Source organism: Protopterus annectens, chromosome 2.part0 (genome assembly GCF_019279795.1).
Source record: "Protopterus annectens isolate FY-2018-M chromosome 2.part0, PAN1.0, whole genome shotgun sequence".
Lineage (NCBI taxonomy): Eukaryota > Metazoa > Chordata > Ceratodontiformes > Protopteridae > Protopterus > Protopterus annectens.
In genome coordinates, this window is record NC_056728.1 from 1,335,292,292 (window position 1) to 1,335,313,091 (window position 20,800).

Sequence of the window (20,800 nt, forward strand, 5' to 3'; positions counted from 1 at the left end):
GTAGTTACCATATTAAGGCAGCGCGCTATTTTGTCAGGTATCTTATATGTATGTGTATGTATGAGTAAGACCCTACTTCATGAATTGTGCTTAATCTGGAAGAAATATGATTATTCTGTCTGTATTTTGTGTTATTCTGTCATTTCTGTTTTCTAAATGTTTTAAACTTGTTTCGAAGTAGTAATAAATACTGAAAAAGGTCATAAGGATTATCAGAACCTATTTAAATACAGTTCTATTTCCCTCCCTACCAGCCTCACTGACAAACCTCAATAAACCACACTGATAGCAGGTACAGAAGAAAAAGGAAACTGGACAGAAATGAAATAAAAATTGTATTAATGTTTATTGGATTCCAATGTCAGTGCTCCGATGTCCCAGTCAAGGTAATAGCACTTTCTTAAGTTTGTATAAAACATAAAAATACGTTTTGCAGCCTCTGGATGTATTCTGTTCTGATGCTACAGGAAAACATGGTTCTTAAACATATTTACATTAAGCAAACATAACTCCCAAAAACATTAAATTGTTTTAAAACATTGTTTGCTAGTCTGACATTCAGAAAATGCAAAGTAATCAGAACCCTTGCTATTGTTATTTGGTGTACATGAACTTATAAACAACTTTTGACACCTTATTGAGCAAGTAGGCTATACTATTTTAAAACCCTATATGACCATATAAGTTGCTTTTCATAAAAGAACGTTTAAAATGTAAAGTTTATGACTGTTATAATACCCAAGTTAACTTACTTTTCTGAGCTCCTCTTGTGTATTGTTAACATTTTCCTCATGTGACAAACTTTCTTCCTTTTCAAGTTTAGTTACAAGGTCCTGATCTTCTACTGATAACACCTCTCTGTCACTCACTTTAGAAGCCAGTTCAAGGAGTCTGGATTTTAGCTGCACTTCAATGTCACTGAGATTTGACTTATGTTGTGCGTCTTCTCTACTTGAATCTTCTTGTGACGGCGTACTGAATCGCTAAAAAATTCAAATGGAAAGTAAATCCACACATAGGCAAGGAGGTACATGGTATGCACTGCAAGTTATTTTACAAACATGATTACACATATATGTTAAATCTGGCTGTTTATCTCTGAGGGTTATGTTTAACAGCTGGTCTGTTAACTCTTGACAGTTTAGCTCTGATGGCTAAGAAATAAAATGCTAATAAGGATTATCCAGCAGTGTAGAGTTTGATTTCTTCATTTTCCCACTGGTATGTGACAATCTCAGTCAGTCATTTAACCAAACCATGATAATGACTGATCTCCCATAGCACAGTACGTACAGCTTGATTGATAAGACCTTAATAAGTAAGTGCAGCCCTTCTGCCTCAGTTGTAAATACATATGGTACTACTTATCGTCATATACTGTACTGTTCTGTTACTAATTCAACCTGTTTTTTCACAACTTTGATAAACTTTGCATTCCTTAAATGCTGTAATAGTTTGAGGAGTATGTATTCCTTTTGTACTGCAAATCTGCGATAAAGTATGTATTTATCTGATACTGAAATATACTATATTTGCAGCTCATTCAGCAAAGACCACAGCTGAAAAGGGTAAACAGACCAGTCAGCTTACCTTTTAATCAAACAGTAAACAGATAAATACATAAATAAATAAATACATAACTACATAAATAAATAAATAGATAAATAAACAGAGATACACCTGTGCCAGTCAGCTTACCTGGTTAATAAAAAGGTATAGGACAGAAATATGTATTTCATCAATTGCCAATAGTTGTCATAAATGCAGGTTTATTCTCTCACATAAATAAGTACAGATGAGAATTTACATAATTTCATGTTTTCAGTTTCCTGGCTATATGTATTCATAAAAGAACACTGATTATTGCTGTTAAGTTTCTTTTACTAGCAATGTGCACCTATCCTACACATCTAGGCAGATATTTGAGTTTTTAGGTACTGGAGACATTCAAGTATTTACTATTTACTCAGTTATAAAAAAATTATCCACTCCTAGCCCATGGTTTCTGATACATATGATATCACTCATGCAGAATGCATGCATTTTTATTTAAGACTCAAGAGTCCAATTCTACCACCTTCTTTGCTCAACAAATAAATAACTTGCACTTTATACATGTAACCACTGAATCTGACTCAAAATTTTAAGGCATATACCTGGTATAAATGTGACACAGCAGTAAGACAGGGTATCATACTGCAGCTAACAAAAGCATCTTGTACAACGTGGACATGACTAGTACACTAGGTAATTACGTGGTGTGAATTGTGCTAATGCATAGCTGGGAAATACCAATGCCTGATAGACTTTAATATATAAAACTAAATAAACTACGAATAGAGATTTTCTACTCATTTGTTGTAGCAAAAAATGCAGGCACTAAAGTATATTGTTCCCTGGCAGCTATAGGGAAATGGCAATATGGAACTGAGCTGATTAAGAAACATTACAGGTTAGAAGGAAGCAATATAAATAAGAGCTTGAAACATTACAGTTGGAGGGAACCTATACCAGTATTAGCTAGAAACATCACAATCGGAGAGAAGCACCAATGACAAAGAATGCATCACACTCATAGCACGGCACATGTCAGCTCTAAACAGGAACGGGGTTGGGAAGGAAATACTGACCAAGATTTATGTATTCACACAAGAAACTCATGGCAGAAAAGAACAAGCAATGCAGGACAAGCAACATACAGAGAAAGATTTGTGAGAATACCAGATGCAGGTAATACGTCACATACACAGCCAACGTCAGTGGAAAGGCACACAGTCACAGGAAAGACACATGGTATGCACTATTCATGTGACCCTGGAAGGAAGTTCCACAAACACAAACAGATGCACTTGGCCATATCTGCACAAAAATGGTGAAGGTGAAGCACCGATTTATACGAGACACAGGTTGTTAGAAGGAAAACAAAGTACAGAGGGAGTTTCTGGTGCTTCAGGAGGAAAGGCATCTAGTCTAATCATTCCAGATTGCCTCCTTCTTTAAAACTGTTCTTCCCCAGAACAAAAGACTAGGTAATGAATGGATTTATATCCTAATAAATTGACATTTATGTGTTTTTTTCATAGAGTCAGATGAAATTAGAACTAAAAGTCAGTTCAACATCTACACATATCGGTAATTGTGAGAGTAAGGTTTGAGGTGTACTTTTAGAAATATTTGAGATGTGGGTCTGCATCATTACTTCATATTTTATCCATGAAGAAGGGCTCATCTGTTCATTTTTGGGACTTAAAGCAGAATGATGTTAAAATATTTTGGTGTGGTTCCAGCCCTGACATGTCAAAGAACATGTCTTCCCACAATAACAGCAGGCTGGCAATTTTGGAAAGAAGACATTATTTTTTATGGTGAATATTATATCCAATCAGCTAAGCAAAAATTTGTAGTCATGTGTGTCCACAGACTAAAAAACTTAAAATCCATGTGCAACTAACAGTGGGTAAAACTGCCTTCCAGTTTATAGCCTGCTACAGACCACCCTCCCAAACCCAGGAACCCCACTCGGCCTTCCTGAGAACACTGGAAAATATGAAGGTCTCTCCAAACACCATTATATTGGGTGACTTCAACTACCCAAACATAGACTGGGAACATTACTCTAGCTCCAACACCCTAGCCTAAAGGTTCCTAGAATTTATAAACTCAAATGCTATGGAATAACTTGTTACCACTCCCACAAGAGAGGAAAACATACTGGACCTGATCATCACCAACATGGGGACTCTATGCTCCAGACCAGAAGTGTATCCCTCACTGGTAAGATTAGATCATAAACTAATCTCACTGGATATTCACATCCCGACCCCACCCCCTGCCCAGAAAACCACAGTGAAAAACTTCTCTAAAGCAAATTTCACACTCCTCAAAACCTAAAAATCCTTTATAAACGCATTCTATGAACACCTTCAGGAATGCATGGATCATGCAATCCCAAATAAAACCAAGACCCAATCCTCCAAAGGCAGACTTCCTGTCTGGTGGACCCCAGCCATAAACAAACTATACAATAGAAGGAGGAAGCTACTACATGATAGAGCAAAATCCCAAAAAGGGAAGGCATCTCTGATCACTATTAGCAAAAAACTACAGGCACTCATAAAATCGTCTAAGGCCAGCTTCGAGAGAAAAACTGCACAGGACACTAAGGATAATCACAAGGCTTTCTTTAGTTATGTTAGGAACCTGGGGGGGAATTCCCAGATATGCTCAGAATTAGTCAAAAATGATAAAAAATACACCGAACCCACAGATATTGCCAACATCCTAGCTGACAGGTTCAGCGCAAACTTCTCCCCCCCTCCCCACCAAAAGGGCAAATATCTATCCCAGCAGAGTGCTGCCCCCCTGACATCTCAGATGCTCAGGTAAGAGCCGCCCTCTCCAAAGCAAAAAACACAGCATCAATGGGACCAGACGGTGTCCCGGGCTGCGTCCTACATGAACTCCAAGAAGAGCTAAACATAAAACTACTGTTCAGTCTCGGCCTTACTACAGGATATGTACCCAAAGAGTGGTGTACAGCAACAGTGGTCCCTCTCCACAAAGGTGGTGCCTCAACGGATCCTGGAAACTATCTCCCCATAAGCCTGACTAGCTTGGTCTGCAAAGCTATGGAAAGGATCATCATGGACCTCATAAATAAAGATACTGGGGACCTACAGACACTGGATCCTACCCAGTTCGGCTTTAAGGGCAGATCCTGCCACTTAAACCTGGTCTATTTCTTTGAAACAGTCACCAAGGCCATTGACAAGGGGAAGGTGGTCCACACAGCCTACCTGGACCTCGCAAAAGCCTTCGATACAATACCCCACTTGGGCATTATAGATAAGCTCACCAGCTTAAATATAAACCCCTATGTCACTAGATGGGTTGCAAACTGGCTCAAGGACAGAACCCACATGGTTAGAATTGCTGGAGCCATGTCAGACTCCAAACCAGTTACAAGTGGCATCCCACAAGGCTCAGTCCTGGGACATCTCTTGTTCAGTATATATTTCCCGGAGGTACAGGACAACACGGAAGGACTATGGCTGACCAAGTTCGCAGATGACTGCAAACTGGGCGCCATAATCAACTCTCCAGCCAACACAAGCATCCTCCAAAAGGGCCTCACAGAAACAGACAACTGGTGCCAGAGCCATGGCCTCAAGCTAAACTCCAAAAAGTGTATAGTCATCCCCTTTGGCAAAAACAAAGTGCCCACAAATTACCACATAGGTGGTAATCCATTAAGTACAGAAGAAGTAATTAGGGACCTGGGGACCCAAGTTGATGGCAATTTCTCATTTGACAACCACGTGGCCAAAGTGGTTAGAAAAACATTTTATATAGCCCACCTAATCATGAAGGGATTTACATCTAGATCAGGGGAGGTCATCGTGCCTCTTTACTCATCCCTCATCAGGCCCATAATTGAGTACAATGCCCCTTTTGGGATGTACCTTACCAGACACCTGCAGCAACTGGAAAGACCCCAAAAGTACCTTACCAAGAGGATCAAAGGGCTCAAACAGATGCCATATGCTGCCCGGTTAAAGAAACTCCAGTTCTACTCAGTGGCATACTGCCTGCTCAGAGGCGATCTGTGCCTGACGTATAAAGCCATGTCCAACCTGGAATTAATGGACATGCTGCACCTCAGAAAATCCAAATCCCATCGAGCTACGCGCTCGAGAGACTTGAACCTCAGCACTGAAATAAATAGGACATACTGGAGGGACAGATTCATAACCCAGAGGCTCCCTTCACTCTGGAATAAAATCCCAGTCCAGGTTAGGCAGAGTCCCTCATTGACTCTCTTCAAGAGGAATCTTGATAAGTGGATGGTAGATCGTAGGTTTACCCCAGGTATCACTTCTGTGTCACTGTTAGACAGAGGCACAGTATACTAACCTCGAAAAAGGGCATAGCAAAATTAATTTAAAATAGGTGGCTTAAGCCAAACACACTCTGGCTAGGCTTATAAATGCCCTAGGGCAGATAGCCTAGTATGAACCTATGAATCTATAAAAGTTGAAGTTGTATTTAACACTTCTAAATGTTTTCTTTCCCCCTGGGGTAAATTTGTTTGTAGACATTGATTTGGTAATGGACAGGATATCTCAGCATGTAACTTTAAAAGACAGTAATGATATGTTTTAGGAGCTGAGGGAAGGGGAGACTAAACTTAAATCACCAGCTGTACAAGACGTTGCTAGCAGAGGAATAGTTGAAATATTTCCAGTACTGTACTGATAATTCAGATTTGCTGCTTTATACTCAGCATGATCATTGTTCAAATGGCTGTCTGCAGAAGTGTCATTAAGTTTAAGATCATCTTAGCTTGCATTAATCAATGTTTTAATACATGGGTGACATTGCGAGTTATTAGTTTAAGCTTAATATAATAAATAAAACATAACTGTAGTCAAATGTCATTTTTAAGGTTGAAAATTATAATTTGATGGTTGCTAGTTGTTGATTTGTTGCATTGTTTTTCTAGACATTTTATTTTCTTCATTGTAATGTTATTGTTTGGTTGCATTGTGTTTGATTACATTTAGTTGGCCGAGTTATGTTATTGCGAAGAAGAAGAAAGAATTGCTTTATTCTTTTAAGCTTTATTCTTTTAAAGTTGTTAGGTGTAAGTGTGTGCACCTTCTGTGGAAGGTTGGGTGCCAGGCTGGCAACTCGACACAATAAAACTCCACTGCCAATCATGAGCGGACAGATGATCCGCTGTGGCGACCCCTAACCAGGAAAAGCCAGAAGAAGAAGAAGAAGACTTATTGTTATAATGGATGAGTAGTATTAAGATGTGACTGAAAAGGGATTGTTTGTTAGGGATTATTGGCATTTTGAAACCTCTGGGATGACATTTATAAAAAAAAAAAATGATAATGTTATGGGAAACCCTATGCTTTTCTGATGAAACATTTAAAAAGTAAGATGCTGGGTTTCCTATTATGTACAGAAAAGATATCACTAGGGTAAGCTGATGCTGGGTTAAGCTGGAAGGATCCCTTTGACAGGGTTTCTGACCATGCATGGAAGGAAAACCAAAGTGATTCTGCTGAATAACAGATCATACATGAAATAAATGATGGCCCATTCTTCGCATCCAGCTATCTTAGCATCCAGCTCTGTTTTTCAGGAATGTATGACCTGATGGACTGTGTTCCCTTGAGAACATCCCCCCCAGATGGCTGGGCCAGAGGGCACCCACCAGTTAGAGGTTTAGCCTATGCCCTAGCAGGGAATGTTTAAGATAGCTGCTCATTTATAACACATGTAAAACAGTTTATAGGATGGTCCAGAAGAGAGCTCAATGGATATTGGAGTGGAGTAGCTTACCTTGTAAAGAAACTTACTAACTTTATGGAAAATTGCTTGACAATGCCTTAATTTACTTATTTTTATTTATTTTACAGTTTGTTTACCAGGATAGTCCATTGGGCCACGAAGAGCCCGTTTTCAATGGAATCCTGGAGAGAAAAGCTCCATGAACAACAATATAATATAATATGAAGACAATGCATTTACATTTATGTAATACTATTGAAGAACGATGGTATTACGTAACATGACAAAAAATCCAAGATTGGAGCAAAAATACAGTGAAAAAAGCAAAAGGTAAAATTACACACACACACACACACACACACACACACACACACACACACACACACACACACACACACATACACACACACACAAATACCAATTGTAGGCTGGTGAACAGTTATAAAAATAGAATATAATACTATTCCATACCTCAACATACCCATGATAAACAAGCGTGAGTACACTTTTCAATATTTGAGTGGCCTTCCTACTCCATTTGTTGTATTTATATTCAGGAAGAACTAAGTCCAAACCTGTCGGGTTGGGGGGGTGGCATAATGGTTAAGGTGTCTAATTTACAGGCACAAGGTACAAGGTTTGATTCTTACATGGGATAATTGCCTAAGTTTAAAATGGCACACAAGGACAAGTAGCCTAGTAGTAACCTATTCCCCCAGGTCACACAGTTGGTATGCTATCCTGTAAAAAGTTCAGTATTCTTAAATTTCTAAATTATAACAGCAATTTACTTCAAACAGTAGTATATGGATGACGTATAATAATCTGTAACTATAATGAGATACAAGGGCATAAGGAAGGGCACTTCTAAGTGGTTATGTAAAAGTAAAAGTACAGTGATCAAGGTTTTTCAAAGTGCAAGGCTATTATAAAGTCAAGTAGTATTTTAGGCTCATCACTTGAATAGAGTGAAGCTGTTAGACGTATCTGTGAAACTAGTAAACATATGGAGAGCTTTTGAGCTTTCATGGTATGAATGAAAGATTTTGAAAAGATTGCAAAGATGAGATGGGATCTTGTCATTGCAATTCTCAAAGAATAACAGTAAAGGTATATTTTGTCCTTATATTCATACTAAGGCATTATGGGGACATGGTTGTTGTTGTGTCTTTCGGCTTTTCCTGGTTAGGCGTCACCACAGCGGAACTCCGGTCCGCTAATGATTGGTAGTTGATTTTTACGTGCCGAGTTACCAGCCCTGATGCACGACCTTCAACGAAGGTACGCCCATTCACGCATGTCTCTACGCAGAAAATGCTCTAGCTGAGAATCGAACCGGACAGCGTCTTACTGTGAGGCGACAACGCTACCGCAGCACCACCACCGAGGACATGGTACAATTAGTTATTGCTGCATCAAATATTCCTCCTTTAGTGATGGGTTTATTGGATTGAAATTCATTTGAAATATCTTAAAATGACACAGTTAAGCAAAGTTATATGGAATGCATAAAGTTACAATCACTGTGATAATTAAGATGTAATGTAAGTGCTGAATTAATAATGATGACTTCTAGTGAAGAGAGGGTTGTGATGACCATAAGCTAACAGACTTTATGTGCTCTGGTAGGGAATCTGTGCTGTCAATATAAGTGGCAAAGCATTTATGTGTGTGACATTTGTTAAAGGATGATTCTACTGTTATGTATGCTTCATTTGAAAAAAGATAAAACAATGTTTTTGTTACAATCAGAGTGAACCAGTCAAATTATATTTGTGCATAGGTTTAATGACTGTTTAACTGGAATGCCAGTTAAGCATTTCAGTTAAACAATCATGTTCATACACATTTCAACATAGAATAGACATTTAAAGAAAACGGTGTTTTATAAAATATATAAAAATAATGCAAGTAAAGCATAAACACAATGTATAAATATTTCACTGTGCAGCTGTAGGAATAGCACACTCAAGAGTAGTGAAATACTAAAATGGGAGCAGAGTGAAAATGCACAGTGCAATATATATATATATATATAGTGAAAATGTACATTACTCTCTGAAAACAGTGACAGAAGGATGAACCACCAGCAATTTTAATACAGAAGGCTACATATACATTTGTCAATAGGCTGCTGATATGGGGAGGGTGTTCCTAAATAATGAATAACACAGAAACGGTACGTGGATAGCTGGTGAACTTATCAATACAGTCTATCTGACCAACTATATAAACAGCTAATGTAGCAAGGGGTATGCAAGTATAACAACCACACAGACTATCCCAGAGACTAAACATCTTTTGATAGTTTTAGACTTAACTTATACATCCATTACTCAGAAAACAGCAATCATTGCATAAGCTGCCACATCATGAGAGCAATACACACAGGTCTACATTACTGCCAGTACGGCTCTGCAGGCAGAACAAAAAGAAAGCTGATGCTAAGGGGTGAAGGTGTGCTACTCGGATGTACATTTCAGACAGCAACAAGTGCTATCATTGTGGGGGCAGAGGCATCTATAAATATCTAGTAGCATCAATTCAGGTGTGCAGTACTCAGCATACTATGGTATGGGAAAATACAAAAATGCACGTATTCTGCAACTCTGCAGGTCTGCTGAGTATATTTGGTGGTCAAATACTGCACTCCCACTATCATCTATATACAACACACCCAGGGAAGGAGTTGTACAGAAGTAGTAATGGCATACATTTTGTAAAATGAGTATGACATTAAACAAGGGGTAAATAACCAGCGTGCCTGCTGAGTAACATACAGTGCACAAAACAGTTACTGAGACAATCACACTTGTGGTGTGATACACGTTTAATACAAATGTTATAGATGTGTCAGAGCAGTGAAGGCTCATGTTAGTGTCAAATATATGCACTGTGTACGCAGATACCAGACAAAGTTAAGGTGAATGTGATCATTCAGTGCATAAGAAGATAAGCATTCTGTCTTCTGGAACAGACTGGGGGTTTTTTTTGAGTATCTAAATGACCTACATCATATGCCACATTGTGCTTTCCTTTGTTATAAATTTTGACACACAAGCCACAATATATGCACTCTGTTCTTGCTCCTAGGATATCATTTGTGTCTATTTCATCTTATCACCACTGTTGTCAATGTGGCTAAGGTCACTTTGTTTATTTTATAAATATACTTCTTTGTGTGTTGTCTTTTCATAAGATGTGCATATTATGTGAAAAAAAACATTTGGTATCAGTTTGCCTCATGGTCACAAACATGAATATCTACAGCAATGTCCATGCTATGTTTGGTTTGTATACATGTGTGGATATGTACCACGTGATGTACAGAAATGAAAATGTAAACATTACAAGAACATACAATGGATTATCAGGAGTTACTAGGCAAGCAGTCATGCAGACCATCAGAAGCATAGCTCTTAAACACTTGTTGGAAAGGATTCTTAATCCTAAAACAGCAGTAAGAATAACAACCGTAAGATAAGACAGACCAGCACTGAAGCAGATGCTGACCATCATTTATGACAAGGGCCACACAGTTAATTCCTGGGATAGGTCTATGGCTACCTGTCCATCTAAGTTTGCTTTTCAGGTAGTCACAATACTGCTCTGTTGGAAATGCAGAGGAAGTGTGTTCTATAGATGGGGAATGTGTTGGATATGTACTTATCATTCCAGTGAGTTTTGGTAATTTATTGGTGTAGATAAAGATATTTTGTATGGATATGGTGCTTGTCTTGTTACGATATAGGAGTCCAAATAGAGCTGGCTCATTCATGGCATGATGGACTGAAGATAGGCCACTCTGAAGGAACTAGAAGAGTATCAAGTATAAGGTTAAATGAACTAATCTTTCAGATAAGGTGATGGTTTCAAGGCCCATTATCTTTCTAGGTGGATAACGTCGTGTTTTGTTTTGGTACATACCAAATGGCACATCATGTTCAATAACAAGGCTAGCAGGGGAGAAGTACAGTGAAATAATGACATCCTTGCATCTGAAGAATATTCCCTTGGATGTCACATTCCCTAGTTATGTTAAACACATGGTGGTTGAATGAGAGCGACTTATCCACTTATGTGCCGGGGCCTTTTATGACGTGTCAGTCTATAGAAGTGTACCATTAATATGATAGAAATGGAGTACAGCTTGCTTGCTGAACTACATCACCTTCCATTTTGTAGCATGTTGTTAGACCATTTTTCAAACAGCATAGTAAGGATAGTCCAGCCCATGTCTGAATAGTTTATCAGTGAGAGAAATCAAATACTCATAATAAGCTTGTAAGCACAGTCATTAGAAAACCTGGATAGAAAACTTCCTGGGGTAATGGCCTGAATGCCGGCAAAACAGATGCCAAATAGGTGAGGCCCAAGCACTGAATCCTGTGGGACATTGCTAGTTACAGGTTTACATTCTGTGAGAGTACCATCAAATTAAACAATTTGAGTTTTGTCAGACATCCAGTTAGCAATAGAAAGGACAATGTATGGTTTTATACTGAGATTTGCTACTTTAATCAAGAATACCAACATGAATGATACTAACAAAAGCTTTGGGCAGATATAGATAGGAAGTAAGCACTGACAGGCCAATGCCCACTGCCTCACTGACCTTTTAAAAGAAACTTACCAGGTTCAGGAGACAGGATCTATCCTTCACAAAGAGAAGATGATTGGGACAAAGTCAGTAATCTTGCCTATGTTTGCATTTATGTGTTTGATAGTATTCATTGCATGGCCTTACATACATAGCTAGTAAGACTGATGGTCCTACAATTATCGGGGTCAGGAGAAGAAATAAACTTTATGTAACGGAATTACTACATCAAGACCAACTCCACATAAAAAAGTCATTATGGGGGAACAAATGCTCTTGCTAGTATGAGGACCTCTTGGTGTAAGACGTGCAAGCCGTGTTTGCCAAAACAGACACCTTATTTAGCACCTCATCCCAGGCTATCACATTTTGGATCCACTCTGAATGATATCAACCACTTAGCCAGTTGCTGAAATTAATTACTTTGGCCTGATATCTAAGGATCTATCTTAAAAAACAGAAAATGCTCCTCCAGTCTGGTGTCTTCCCTGCCTTGGGCACATTTACAATAAGTGCTGACATAATTTTACATGTGCCTTAGGGAAGGACATCTAAATCCACTCCCTTGTAGGCTACCAATAGGTTATAATTGTACTGTCATATCTAGGTGACCTCAGGTCCCTCATGACATCATGGATTCTAGCCCCGGAGAGGCAGCTAAATGTCTTCCTCCTCTTGTCAAGCCTCATGAGTGAGAACTCACTGTATCATACAGTACATCCACCAGTGATCAAGACATTTCCCTAAGTAGTAGCAGGCTTAGGGCTTCTGCTAACCTCCTGGGTAACTAATTTGGGAACTACATGCAGGCATGCAATATTGGTTGCTAAGGTACGAGAAACTTCTTTTACTTTATGCTAAGGTTTTCTAGTGAAGACTGTAGGAGGCGTCTGTATATTTTTAACAGCTTCAACATAGATTATAGGTCTGTTGGTCTGTAGTACCTGCTATAGTGTAGTAGAGTCGAGGTGCTTACCCATAACAGCTTGATGTGAGAGTGTAGCCTTCAGACTAAGTAAGTCATTAAATCTCTTACAGGTCGTGTTATGAGACAGCAGTACTGCAGGAGTTTTTTCATATACAGTACCTTACAGTAATCATACATGCATGCATACTTGTATGGCATACATTTCTCACTCTGCATAATCATAACATCATGTGCATACATATGGAGATACTAATGCATAATAGGACTCATTATGGCTCTGCAGCTCTGCTTTGTCAGATATGATAGTAAAAACAATGCCTAAATGAAACACTGTTATGCCTTGGAGCACAGATATTGAATGGAAATGTCACAGCATTAACATCTGTAAAGCATGTGTACTCTGAAGTGAGTGGCGTGTTGTGCAACATTAATGCAGTCAGGGCTTATCAAAAGATGCTGTTAAGGGATGTGGTGGATGCGACAGCCTGAAGCATGCTATGAGATAAGGCTGATGCGACAGCCTGAAGCATGCTATGAGATAAGGCTGATGTGACAGTCTGAAGCATACTATGAGATAAGGCCGATGCAACAGCCTGAAGCATGTTATGAGATAAGGTTGATGTGACAGCCTGCAGCATGGTGTAAGATAATCACTATCCATACACCATACAAACAATATGTCTACACATATCATGAATACTTAGAGACATGACTCTGATAGCCATAGATGCTCAAAAGCCAAACTATGTTAAGGTGGAGTTTAATTGTTTAACGCAGTCATTTGTGAACCACATAACTGCACTGAATTATCACTTCCCTTTTTCAACTGCAGTTCATGCATAAGATCACCAGCAACTGAAAAACTGGGTATAAAATGGGATATGTATGGCTAGTTAAGAGCACTGACTCAACTAACATATTTTTGTGGGGGGGGGGGGGGCAGAAGCTGGAGTATGCAGAAAAAATCATACATCATACACAGAATATTTGTACAGAAACACCTTAGACTATTGTACCTCTGTTTACAAAATACAAAACTCACTTATGCATCTAGAATAAAATATTACCTGCCGTACTCTTTCAAGTGTCTCCTGCAACAATTAAATTCTATTTTCCGTACATCAGAATACATCAAGCTTAGAATTTCTTACTGCAGCCTCAAGAGCTCAACATGCATCATACTCATGTTTGTTGTGTAAAGCTGTGGGTTCTATTCCCACACAGGTAGTTGGGTAAATTTTCCAGGACTGACATTGCAGTGCAGCATAAGGGGGCTGCTGCATACCTGAGTGAACGATCCTTCGGATGAGACTTTAAACCAAGGTCCCATCTACTCGAGTTGGTGGTAGATCAGGTGGATGCAAAAGATCCTACAGAATTTATCAAAAAGAGTAGGGGGTTGTTTTATTTATATATACATTGTCTACAAGTTCTTTATACATTTACATATTTTTGCAGCCCAAATCCATCTTATTTTCATCATTTTTACAATTTCTTCATCAGTGATACAACACAAGTTTTGTACATACTTCTTCCATCCCCATTTCCTTAATTTTCATCTCTCCTTTCCAATTCTTTTCCCACAATTATTTTTTTATTTCTGCATACATCTTTGTCCTGTCCATACTTCTTTTATTCAGTATGAATACCATGATGGGTCTTGCCAGTAAACAGGCCATTGGCCTAGTGGGACTAACTTAATCAACCAAGTGCAAACAAATAAATAAACACATTAATGTTGTAGAGCTGAGTTGATTAAAGCATGTTCTTCAGTAAGGCCGACTGTAAAACACCCTCAGTCCCTCAGGTTGTTGTATCAGCTTTCTACTTAGTTCTTATCCCGTGTTCTCAAGGTCTCTCAAAATGCAATCACTGGCCTTCCTGCTGTAACAAGCCCTGCATCCAGTTATCCTCACTGATTGTTCTACTCTTACCATACTGTTTTAGCTTTCTTTTTCTTTCATTCTGTTCATATGCTTTCTTTACAGGGTACAACATGAATTGTTCCATTGCTTGTGGAACTGGGACTGGGTCAAATGTGTGAAAAATGCATGGCCCGTCACTGGTAACGATGACAGTGAATGACCAAAGCCACAAATTTATGACAATAGCTTAACAAATAAACTTGTTGCCAAGACAAAGAAGATACAGACAAGGTGTGCTAAATCGCATCTCAGGGTGAATGTCAGTATGCTATATCACAAACAAAAACTATATAAACTAAATAAGGCATAAAACATTTCCCAGATACCATGGGTAAAAAGAAACTTAATGTTTAAACAGAAGATGCTCCCTGGTGGTCTCCCACTTCCACCACAACAAACACGAGACTAGAAATTCTTCCTCATCTAAATATACTCAAACAAAGGATCACTGCATCACTGGGAAAGTGTGATACCCAGGGATGATAGAGATTTGCACATTACTCAATATAACCTTGAGTTCTACTCTTCTGAACAGGAATACATATAGTATTTCTATTTGTACGCACAAGATGGTTGTCAATAATCTCTGAAGTATTGCTTAATGAAATTAATGACTTCCTGTGGCTCTAGTCCTGGGATGTGGCCTTATGTTAGCATCCTGGTTGTGACAGCCATGTGTGTGTGTGTGTGTGTGTGTGTGTGTGTGTGTGTGTGTGTGTGTGTGTGTGTGTGTGCGTGTGTGTGTACACTGCCACTGTAGGTCGGAGATAAGTTGGTCGTAACCTCTTCACTTACCATACATATATGGTACTATCCATGTTTCTATTTACAACATATGGGTTATCTTGTGTTATTGTTTGACTTGCTTTCAGCCATCCTGTAGTGCAACTTTACAACTACATGCATAAAATTTGCTGTATGCACCACTGGGAAGGGGTCCCCTCTTTTATATTATGCACTAGTATGCTATACCATGCTTTCAGTTTTGTAGCTCTGTCTGTGGTTCTCATCATGAGCCAGAGTGCCCATATCCATTCCAGTGCTGCTGGACAACAGTTTTGTGACTCTGTAGTACTCTGCAATACTCATGCTGTGCTATTTTCAGGTTTATCTAGTCCAGTGCTGCTGGACACCAGTTATGTGACTCTGTAGTACTCTGCAATACTCATGCTGTGCTATTTTCAGGTTTATCTAGTCCAGTGCTGCTGGACACCAGTTATGTGACTCTGTAGTACTCTGCAATACTCATGCTGTGCTATTTTCAGGTTTGCATGGCTGCATGGTGTGCATTACCCTTTTATTCTGTGAATGAATTCAATGCAGCTAATTTTCGGATCCCATACTGTTCTGCTCAGATCAACTGTTATATTGTGTTCCAATATGTTTTAACAGGATGCACTTATTATTCTGTTCCTGCATAACACATACAGAACATGAAGTTGTATTCACAATCACATCAGCACTGACAACATGTTGTTGTTGTTCTTTCTGCTTTTCCAGGTTAGGGGTCGCCACTGCGGAACTCCAGTCCGCTAATGATTGTTCATAGGCATGTGCTTGCCTGTTCATAGGTTAGTACTAAGCTAACTGCCCTTTTGAGCCATTTAAGCTTAGCCAATTATCCCTTGTGAGACTCAAACCCTGCACCTTGTGTTTGTAAGGCAAATACCTTAACCATTAGGCCACCCTCCCAATTGGCAATAGATTTTTACGGTGCCGAGGTGTCAGCTTGACGCCCAACCTTCAACAAAGGCACACCCTTTCATGCATGTCTTTCGAATGCCACTCGACGCGGGGAGGACATGCAGACTCCACAAAGAAAGCATTCCAGCTGAGAAGTGAACAGGAGAACCTCTTGCTGTGAGGCGACAACGCTACCGCTGCATTACCGCGGCAGTATCAGCATTGACAACATAATGTATTTAAAAAATATTTAGAAATTGCCTACACTTTTATTTTGATATTCCTGTTTCATAATATCTACTGGTACTCTACAACAGACATTAGTGCTACACAGAGCATATTCCAGGAAGTGATGTATGTGGCATGTGTTTGTATAGTGTCTGTAGATGGTGACTGGGTCACTGCATGGCCCCTTCTTCTTGGTTTATCCACTACCTAGTTATGCATGTGCAGCGCTAGTACAGTTTGCGTACATTTACCACTCTGGGACTTAACTTTGAGATCATAATCACTGTATACATTGTATTAATCACCTTAGAGTACTTCTCATTTCATCACAGCTGGGTAACTCAAGCATCACTACAGTGAAGTAAAACAGTGGGGGCAAAGCCTGTCACATGAGAAATGTGCAGATGGGCTTCCCCTCCTAGAAAACCTTTGTCTCATTGTTCTGTAGTGTGCATTTGGGAGTTGTGCTATCAACCATTTGTAATTGAAAAATTACTTTACATGTGTTTGGGAGTCAATATTCCATAGGGCAAGTGGTAATAAAGTTGGGGCCTAAGGGTTCTTTTGGAGGAGTTTTTCTGGAGAAGTGGTACTAAAGTATTACAAATTTATAGGCAGTTGTCTGCTCTTTCATTGTGTATCTCTGGAGCACTGTAAGGCATGGAAGTGAGAATAGCTGGTGTTGTTCTTTATGACAACGTGATGTATTGTATACACATATATTTTAAGTATGCTTTGCTTGTTTTCTCATAAAGCTTATCTTATATATTACTATACTCATTACTGGCACTTAATTAGCATGAATAACAAAGGAGAGAAGTGTTACACTACAACAGCTTGCAGTGCCACTAGAATTCATCTTCATTCTCAGTACAGGACTTCAGAAGTGTTGTTGTAATTATAGCATATGATTTATACCGATGAGACGTATTAAAACACACAGGCACTGATAGTGAGTTAGTTTCTTCTCAGTCATGTTCTTATCTTAACTTTCAAAATATTTTGAATTTCTATTAAAAAAGCCCTCAGGAAGTAAGCTATTGTATATATTATGGATGACATACTAGGAAATGTAATTATTTGAGAGAAGTCTGTAATTACTTTGATAGAGGTTTATGGAAACAGCAATTTACAATACAATATACTGAAAAGCTTGGCCAGTGTGAATGGTTATTGGGTGCCATCTAGTGGTCTGCTTACAAATTAAGAGCCATTTAACTATATATTCACAAATTTAACAGAAAAAAAATGTTTCAGATGTTTTTTTTCCATGACATCTGTACAAGCCAAATATGTTTACAGCACTTGGACTAAACTGCCAAGATTTCTTGTCTAAATTAGTGCTGGGTGTTGCAGAATGACCAAGGAGAAAGAAAGAAATGCCTAATTGCACACTTCCAATGGTAATGTTTACGAAAAGAAAAAACTGTTAAAAGGTTGAGTTAAATCATTCCACTATTATATAACAATGAAATATACTTTTGTCTGTTCTTGTTAGGGATAACAGAAGACCTTTGATCTAGTATCAGGGTTGTTATGCCATTAAATATTGTACGATGCAGGCCCACACAGCTGAAGACAGACATAACTGTAAGGTCTGAGTAAACATTTCCAGCTGTGTTTGAAAACTGGCATAGAAAATATATGCATGCATAGTTAAGATATTCCACAGGCCACTGCAATTGTCATAGTGCAGAACAAGATTTGAACAAGCTGAAAACTGTTTTTGTATTAACTTGTGCACCAATAAAAGGTGTCACCATATTGGACTGGCATCACAGTGAACACTGTCTAGTTGTCAGCCACATGAGGTAGGCCTTTTCAGTCACTAAATAGTTTTATTTAACTGGAAGGTGATGCTGCCGAGAAGAGACCATACTATACCATGATTAAACTGTAAATCAGCTCAAGTTAGGTTTCTTAGTTGTCATCAGATTGGTGCTGCAGAAGATGATGTAGGGCTTGATTCACAAAACATTTAGTGTAAGAGTAAGGTACACCCCCAAGAATTATCCTGTAAACACAACCATGATTGCAACACAGGCTTGAACACCCCACTGAGCATGCAAATTAGGAAGCATGCAAGCCTTTATTGGGAGAACTCAAATTCTGAGTCCAAAATAAATGGAGTAGGTGCTGCCCAAAATCCTGTGAAAAGCACAAATCAATGAGGTATTCCTTAAAATTCAGGAATACCCCTGTATATGCCTCTTCCTCTAAAAAAAGGATTCTGACAAGGTGGTAACTACAACAGTGACAGGAGTCCACAGCTCTGGAATCCTATGCCATGACAACAGCTGCGTTAAAAATTATGTAATAATATATGGCTGGTGACATGCATGTGACAGCCACAATTCTAATTCGGTGTTTATGGAAAATAGGAATCTTTTATGATGAAAATGCACACATTTTAAGAATCATTTTTATCATTTTTTTTCTTGGTTTTGCTGTGAGTGTTATTTGATGTGCAGGGTTAGCTCACCCTTTATAGACAACCTGTTTTTTACACCACTGTATACTCAGGTGAATGTTCCTGGAGGTTATAGGGTACTTCTATTACCCCTTCCACTTCCACCGAATCCTGCAGAACACAGTCCTCATAGCATGCAGCACATTTCCAACCCTCCTGGTATGTGCATGTAGATACTACAATTTTGGCCCCTCACCATCACCACCATTGTTGTACAAACATGCCCCAGCTATGGCAGGAGATTTTCAATGTCCTTATTCTCACATTATCTTCTCTTTTTATATACAATGCATGCATACAAATATTTCTTTGCAGATCATGTCCGACAATTTCATTATGTTGTATTTACACAGAACTGTACTTCTGAAGAGTCCCAAAGGTCACTGAATAGATGATTCTCTGCACACCTAATAACTCCCCAGGGGAGGAAGAGGGTACATCTAGTATCACCAGGTCAGGGCTGCACTCACCTCTCAGTATACACTTGGACTCTATCCCACAAATGTTAAAAGAACAGAATAAGTAATGTCAGAGGCACAGGTGGGGCAGAATGACTAATGTTGCCTGATCAACAAATGGAGAGGACTCAGGTGTGATGGCAAATGGAGAGGACTCAGGTGTGATGGCACACACATTAATTTGTTGTGATTCCTTTTCCGTTCAGTGCTTTCCATATCAAATGACATAATTGTGCTTTGAGTAAGTCATGACATATGAAGTAAAAAAATGTCTCACTAGCAAAAATTAAAAAAAATGTGAATGAATGAATGAATTTGTGAGCTACTCCCTCATACTTTGCTAAAATACATTAATGGGATGATCAAAATAAATCTAATGTCATAGCATACAGTGAAAGTATAGAAAGAAGCAGCTATTAACAAATTAATATTTATTCTGCAAAGGGTTTGGTATGGTTGCAGGTTGAGCTACATGACAGTAGGAAGAACACTAGATCAAGGGTAGAAAGGCAGAAGATGGAAATGACCCATGACAGATGCTCTAGAAATTGGTGGTCAGTATTAGCAGAAGGAATAGCATAACGGGCTATGACCTTGTGTTACAGAGATGGAGTTTAGTGCAGCAATAATGCATGGCTTATGTGTCCAGTTATTAGATATCATGCCTGACTGGGACTGTGTCACAAGAATGAAGAATGAGTGTATTCAACAACCACAGACATTATGTTATTTGAATACAAAAAACACCTTCAATAAATTACTGCTTTTAGAATTTGATTAGATGCCATATACTAAAATTTGAATTTCATCCCCGTAAAGTCTGTAGTGTTTTTGTGTAAGGATAGCCATTTATTTATTTTTTATTTATTGACATTTGTTAACCGGGTTGGTCCTGCTGGGCTTTTGGGCCCTTTTTCAGAGGAGACCCGAGGAGAAAAGCTCCAAAATACATGATATACAAATACAATTAAAGTTTAAATAATTGTACAGTCATTAAGTCTAAGATAGTAGATTATACATATATACAAATTACACAAGAATGCAATACAGTTGTGTGTGTGTGCAAATATATCAGGCACAAAGGGAAAGCAAACAGTCATACAAGTATAGAGACAAGTACAATTTTACTATTTTACACAGGGGGTTCCTGTGCAGTCAACCAAACTTAAAATAAAAAAGAGAGAAAAAAGCCTATCTTACAGGGCG

General features: G+C 38.7%; 1 protein-coding gene across 3 annotated transcripts in view; it reads right to left on the reverse strand.

Moving 5' to 3' along the window:
* The window catches only part of LOC122793475 (myosin VIIA and Rab interacting protein), a 2,819,605-nt gene that overhangs the window by 570,537 nt on the left and 2,228,268 nt on the right, over positions 1–20,800 (reverse strand). For all 3 annotated transcript variants that reach the window (XM_044061523.1, XM_044061522.1, XM_044061521.1), the window contains exon 11: positions 753–983. In XM_044061523.1, coding sequence (XP_043917458.1) covers positions 753–983 — 231 coding nt within the window. The remainder of the gene's footprint in view (positions 1–752; positions 984–20,800) is intronic.